The sequence below is a fragment of the Tinamus guttatus genome, unplaced genomic scaffold (assembly GCF_059628265.1).
Source record: "Tinamus guttatus ecotype Peru unplaced genomic scaffold, ASM5962826v1 Tinamus_guttatus_pri_ptg000261l, whole genome shotgun sequence".
Taxonomy (NCBI): Eukaryota; Metazoa; Chordata; class Aves; order Tinamiformes; family Tinamidae; genus Tinamus; species Tinamus guttatus.
In genome coordinates, this window is record NW_028288795.1 from 1,584,401 (window position 1) to 1,591,188 (window position 6,788).

Genomic DNA, 6,788 nt, shown 5'->3' on the forward strand with positions numbered 1-6,788 from the left:
TGGAGGCACCGGGGATGTCTTGGGTGGAGATGATGCCGTGGGCAGGATGGATGGAGGCACCGGGGATGTCTTGGGTGGAGATGATGCTGCAGACAAGATGGTTGCAGGCGCCAAGGATGTCTTGGGTGGAGATGATGCTGCAGACAAGATGGTTGCAGGCACCGAGGACGTCTTGGGTGTAGATGATGCCGTGGGCAGGATGGATGGAGGCTCCGTGGTCTTCCCAGGTGGAGATGATACATTGAACGAGCCGGACGGATGCATCGTGGCCAAGCCGGCTGGCGGCGATGCTGCTGCCAAGCTGGAGAGAGGTTCCGTCCTCGGGGATGATGCCGAGGACGGGATGGATGGAGGTGCCGAGGATGAGATGGACGGAGGCACCGAGGACACATTAGTGGATCCTGGAGAAAGGGGCAGAGAGCCCCTTGACGCTCATGCAAGGGAAAGGCCCATGGAGCAACCCCCCGCACCAGGCCAGGCCACGGCCACCACTAAGGGGCTGGAGCATCTCCCAGGGCAGGAGAGCCAGGACCCTCCAGCCTGAAGAGGCGGCTCCAGGACTCCGCTCCATGGGGACATTCCCGACGGCAGCGCAGCAGGAACCCGCCTGCTGCTCGGACACCCCGTGCCCAGGAGGAGGCTCCACGTGAGGCCAGCTGGGCAGGTGCCACCAGCGCCAATAACGCCCTTCTCCACCCAAATCCTGTTTGCAGGATCGCAGCCAGCGCAGCCCAGCCCAGCGCAGAGCGAAGCCAAAGGGCCCCGGCGCCCGGCCAGCACCCAGCACAGCCGACAGGATCCCCCCGGAGCCAGGATGGGACGTCCCCGTCCGCGTTCTGCGATGGGGAGGGTTTCCTAGTCCTCCCCACGGCGCAGACTTTGTCCTCCTGGTCCCCTTCCTGGCTGCGGCCGTTGGAGGCTCCTTGCTGCGGTTCCAGCCTCCTCCGCAAGCCGTTTCCCATCCCCAAATGTGGCCTCTCCATCGAGGCCGAGCCAGAGGAACAGCGGCTGCATCATCACGGTGCCGGAGGGAAGATGCGGGACCAGGGCCAGGAGCATCCCCTGCCCCTGGGGAGCCGCGGGGGCCTCTGGTCGCAGCGGGGCGGCAGGGTCGGCGCGGGACGGCGGCACCGCGGAGCCGGGCGCTGCGCCGGAGCCGCCTGAGCTCATCGTGGAGCCGGGAGCCGCTCCTCGGTCCCGGCCTGCCAGGGCTTTCAAGTGGGCGCCTATCTGGGCTATCTGCGCCCAGGGCCCGGCGCGGGCGCCCGCGGGCGTCGCGGAGCGGCGGCGGCGCCGGAGCGGCGGCCGTGGGCACGCCGGGGCCCGCAACGGCCACGGGGGGATGGCGGCGAGCCCAGGGCGGAGGCGGCAGCGGCGATGCCGGAGCGGGGATGTGGGAGCAAGCGGGGAGCTCCGGGGGGCATGGAGCCCCTGCGCCCTTGCGCCCATGGCCGTGATGAGGTGGTGCCAGCACCGCCGGTTGGGCAGCACCGGAGCCGCGTCCAGCCGCGCGGCCAGCACGTCCCCGGGTGTCCCGTGACCCCCGTGGGCGCCCACGTGCGGGTGCCCGGTGTCCCCCGCGCCCCCTCGCCCGTGTCGCCCGTCTCACCGGCGCCGAGCGCAGCCCAGGAGCAGCAGAGCAGCAGGCGCAGCGCCCGCCGCGCCGGGCCGCCCCCGCGGGCCATGGCGGGGCCGCTCTGCCGCCCGCGCCGCCGCCGCCGCCGCTTTATCCGCCCCGCCGGGGCGGGCGCCGCGGCGCCCCCTGCCGGCCCCGCGCGGAGCCGCCGCGACGGGGCGCGCGCGCGGTGGGGGAACCCCCCCGCATCCCCGCGTGTCGCGGTTCCCCCGTGGCCCCGGTTCCCCCCTGGCCCCGCGCTGCCGTCGGGGGGCACACGCGGACCCCGGCGCCGTCGCGGCTCCGCGTTCATCCTGCGCGCGGACGGGGCGGACGGCGGCCCCGCCGCGGGGCCCCGCGGGATGGACACGTCGCTCCGTGTTTGCCGAGGGACGGGAGCGGCGGGAGCCGCAGATAAGCGCGGCGGCGGCCAGGCCGGGAGCCAGATCCCGGTGCCGGTCCTGCCTTATTGGGGCCGCGCTCCTGCTCCGCCTGCACGGAGCGCCGCCGGGACGGAATTCCCGGGGAAAAGGCCCCAAAATGTCCCCAGATCCATTATGCTTCTTGCTGGGGACTCCTGACCCGCACCCAGCCCCACGCAGGGAGATGTAGGATCCATGGGAGCGCCGCGAGCGGGATCCAGCCCGCAGGGCCCCTCGAGGAGCAGCCCTGGATCGGGGCGGCCCCACGGGGACACGGGGCCAACTCGGGGCGCCCAGCGCTGGCCGTGCGGGTAGACGGCGAGGAAGAGGAGGGAGGCGAAGGCCGGTGGGAGCGGAGGGGCAGGGAGGAGCTGCAGGGGAGCCCGGGCTGCCCCGGGAGCGCTGGGAACCTCGTGGGGACAACAGGGCGCTGCGGGGGGCTGCGTGCCCGTGTCCCCCCCCCCCCCCCCCCGGCTCTGGGGACCCCCTCGCCCCCCCCGGAGCCCCCCTGCCCCCTCCGTGACGCGGGGAGACCCAGCCCCCCCCCCCCCACCGGAAAACCTCCCGGGGGATCCCGAATCCGCGCGGGGGGGGGATTCCGATTCCGCCCGGGGGGTGGGGGAAGATCCCGATTCCGCCCGGGAAGAGGGGGGGGAAAGATCCCGATTCCACCCGGGAAGGGGGGGGAAGATCCCGATTCCACCCGTGGGGAGATCCCAGTTCCACCGGGGGGATCGCGAATACACCCGGGAGGACCCGATTTCGCGCGGGGCGGGGGGGGGGGGGGAAGATCCCGAATCCACCCGGGGATCCCCAACAAACCCCCCTCCCCCCCGGGTTTCCCCCCGCCGTGCCGCCCCCCCCCCCCCACCTCCGCCGCGGCCCCACAACCCCCTTCGCGCCAAGATGGCAGCCGGCGGCGGCGCCGCTTCCTGCGCAGGCCCCGCCGTGTCGCGCTCCCCCCCCCCCCCGCTACCGTCCCCGTTCCCCCCTCCCCCCAAAACCGGTGTCCCCCCAACCCCCCCGCCCCGACGGCGAAGCAGACAGCGAGAGGCGGCTCCCGGCGCGGGTTTTACTGCAGCCTCCCTGGAATGTGGCGGGCGCGGGGCCCTCCGCCCGGGCGGGCCCCTCCGTCCGTCGGGGGAGGGCGGGGGGGGATAACGGGGGTGTCCAGGGGGGTCCCGGCGCCCCGCAGTCCGCCGGGGGCCGGGCCCCGTCTGCTCCAGTCCGTGCCCGGCGCCGCGTGGAGGGGGGAGGCCGGGGGGGAGGCAGAGCCGCCCCCCTCGACGGTACCTCCAAGTCCATGGGGGTTTCCCGGCCCGGGGAGCGCAGCCCCGACGGCGGCGAAAGCGCCAAGTCCGCCCGGGCCCGGCGGGAAGGAGGAAGAGGAAGGAGGAAGAGGGAGGCGTTCGCTCTCCACTGCCAGTCTGTTCATCGCGGGGGGGGTCCCCCCTCCATCGTCCATCCGGGGGGTCCGGGCGCCCCCCTCGCCCCGCGGGGCGGCCCCGTCCCTCAGTACGCGGGCACCTGGTGCTGGTGCTGCGGCAGGAGCTGGCAGCCGCTGTTGACGTGGCTGAGCACCTTCTGCTTGAGCTGCGCCACCTGCTCGCGCAGGAGGCTGGCGGTGGAGGCCAGCTCCGTGTTCTGGCTCTTGAGGCTCTTCACCTTCTCCTCGAGGCGCGAGATGCGCTCCAGCTTCCTCTTGCGGCACTTGGAGGCGGCGATGCGGTTCCGCAGCCGCTTCCGCTCCGCCTTGATGCGCTCCTGCGTGTCCATGTCGATGGGCGAGAGCGGGGGGCTCTCGCCGAAGCTCGGCACCTCGGGCACGATCTGCGGCTCGTCCTTGAGCGGCGGCGGCGGCAGCCGCGGCGGCGGCGCCGCGAAGGGCCCCGGCTCGGCCGCGTAGCTCACGGCCGGGTAGCTGCTGAGGTTGGCGTAGACCGGCGGCTCGGGCGGCGGCGCCAGCCCCGCCGCGGGCAGCTCCGCGCCGCCGCTTCCTCCGCCGCCGCCGCCGGAGCCGCCCGCCGCGCCGGGCGCGCCGCCGCCGAGCTGGTTCTGCTTGTGCAAATCCTCGAGCGCCTTCACGAAGCCCTCGGCGAACTCCTGCTCCTCCGAGGCGGCCGCCTTGGGGTAGAGGAACTGGCCGCTCGTGGGCGTCGTGGTGACCAGCCCGTTGGACTGGATGATGAGCCGCTCCAGCTCCGGCGACGCCAGCTTGAGCAGCCCCAGCTCGGCCGAGCCCAGCAGCCCCGCGGCCGCCGCCGCTTCGCCGCCCGCCGCCGGGCCCGCCGCTGCCGCCGCTCCGGGGGCCTTCAGCGCCGCCGCCACCTGCTCCGGCAGCGCCAGCCCGAGCGCGTCTTTCTTCATCATGCTGCCGCCGGGGAAGGGCAGGAGGAGGCCGGTGCTACCGGAGGACGGGGCGAAGGCGCTGCCGAGGCCGCTCAACACATCATCATGGTAGAAGGGTGTTTCCATCCTCCTCCCCCGCCCGGCTGCGGGGGAACGGGGCGGGGGGGAAGAGGGAAGGGAAGGGCGGCCCGGGGCGAGCGCTGGGGCGGGGGAGGGGAGGGCGGGGGAGGCGCCGGTGGCGCCGGCCGCGGCCCCGGTGCTGCGCGCGCGCACACGCGATCTGCCGCCGCCGCGGCCCCCGCGCCGCCTTAAGTACGCGGCTCCGCCGCGGTGACCTCATCACGCCGCCACGCCATTGGCTGCAGATGACGTCCTCCCCCGCCTACATTTGCATAGGGGCGGGGCCTCGCCCCGCCGGTTCCTCCCCCCGCCCGCCACCCCCGCCGTCCCGGGAGGGGGGCCCCGCCCACTCCTGGCTCCGCTGTCGCCGGGGCGACGGCGGGTAAACGGCACAACAGCGCGGGGGCCGCCGGGACGACGTCATGGCGGGGGAGGGGCGGTCACGTGGCCGCCGCCGGTGTCAATAGACACCGGGGGGGGGGCACCGGGGGGTGGGACCGGGCACGGACCCTCCCACCGAGGGTACCGGGTGTCGCCCTCGGGGGCACCGCGCAGCGGCCCCGGTGCCGCCCGGCGGCGCGCTGAGACTGGGCGCAACTCATGGCCACGATGGCGGTGCCCCGACGGGGCCAACTCGAGGGGGCGGGCGGACAAAAACACGCGAAAAACACCCCAAAATGAGCGGCGGGGGGGGGGGGGGGCGATGGCCGCTGCTGGCGCTCGGGGCTCGCCGTGAAGCCGGTTCCACCCCCCAGCGGCGGCGCCGGCCCGACCGGTTGTGGCGGCGCCGCCCTGCCCCGGGGCCGCGGCCGTGGCGTGCGTGCCGGGCGGGGGCGGCCCCGACGGGCGGCCCGACCCCCCCCGCACACATCCCCGTGGGGCGGGCGGGCCGGCACCCGCACCGGGCCGGGCCGGGCCGGGCCGCTCTGTCCCGGCGCCGCTCGGCGGGGCGGCCCCGACGGGGCGCGCGGAGTTAACGCGGGGCCGGTGCGCGCGTCACGGCCGCGGGCGGCTGAGGGGGCGGACCCGCGTCAGCGGTGACGTCAGAGCGGGGCCGCGCGCGGCGCGGCGCAGCGCGCGTGGGGGGGAGCGCGCGTGTCCGTCGGGGGGGGCCGCACGTGCCCGTGTCCCCCCCCGGCCCCTCCGCCCGCCCCGGCTGCAGCTCCGGGTTTCCTCGAGCAGCCCCGGGCTGGAGCCGGGACCCGGGCTCGGGACCGGGGTGGCAGCGCCCCGGGCACCCCAACGCTCCGGGCACAGCGTCACGGCGGGGCCACAGCCACCCCCGTGGGGCAGGGGGGACACCCCGGATCCCCCTCATCCCTCTGACCCTTCCTGCTCTTCCCGCTGCGCTGGAGGGGCCAAAGGAGCAACAGCCCCAAAGTGGCTCTTGGTTCTTCCTCTGCACCAGGGGCACCCCCGGGCGATCCCATGGCCTGGGCTGGATGCGCTCGGGAAAGGTCCCGCATCCCGGTCCCCGGAGCGGGAGAGCAGCGCGGCGGCTGCGCCCGCCACGTGAGCCTGCAAAGCGGCGTCTTAGTCACCTCGCGGGGCCGGGGGACGAGGCCCTGCGGAGGCCGCTCCGAGGGGGCCGCATCCCCCCTCCCCGGACCTGGGACAAGCAAGGAAAAAAAAAAATATTATTAAAACACAAATGAGAAAGGAAAGCGAGGAGGCGGCTCTGACGCGTATTTTTAGGCGCTTAGCGCAGCCCTGAACTATTTTGGCGGCCCCTCCCTCGGCGGTGCAGCCGCCGCCGCGCGGCTATTCCTGGGCCGTCTCCCGGGCGCACGCAGCGCTCTGAGTCACGGCCCCCCGGCGCAGCGGGCCCCGCGCCAGCCCCGGCTCCGTGCGCGCCGGCCGCGCGGCCAAGGCCTTCGGCCTCCTCCTCCTCCTCCCGGGGTGCTGTCTTTCCCAGCACAGGAGGGAGCCCTTGTGGGGAGCGTGCAGGAGTCGACCCCCCCATAATAGCTGGGGCCAAAAATGCTCGGAAAGGAGGGAAAAACACGGCCCGGGCTGCAGAGAGGCAGCGCTGCCGGAGAGGGGCTGCGGTTAAGCAAATGCAGAGCTCAGGGAGCTAAAACACGCGAGCCGCGCGCTCCGCGGGGAGCTAAAACACAGGAGCCGCGCGCTCCGTGGGGAGCTAAAACACGCGAGCCGTGCGCTCCGCGGGGAGCTAAAACACAGGAGCCGTGCGCTCCGCGGGGAGCTCCGGCACGCTCTGCCCTCACCGAGGTCCCCTCTCCGTCCCCAGGCAGCCGCGGCCCCGGCTGCTGCCGTCGCTT

General features: G+C 74.6%; 1 protein-coding gene across 1 annotated transcript; it reads right to left on the reverse strand.

Annotated features, from left to right (window-relative positions):
• Positions 1-3,520: 3,520 nt before the first annotated feature.
• LOC148594293 (transcription factor JunD) lies at positions 3,521-4,661 on the reverse strand. Its single transcript, XM_088527154.1, has one exon. It carries the CDS (start codon positions 4,510-4,512, stop codon positions 3,550-3,552), a length of 963 nt encoding a protein of 320 aa, XP_088383280.1. The 5' UTR covers positions 4,513-4,661; the 3' UTR covers positions 3,521-3,549.
• Positions 4,662-6,788: the final 2,127 nt, after the last annotated feature.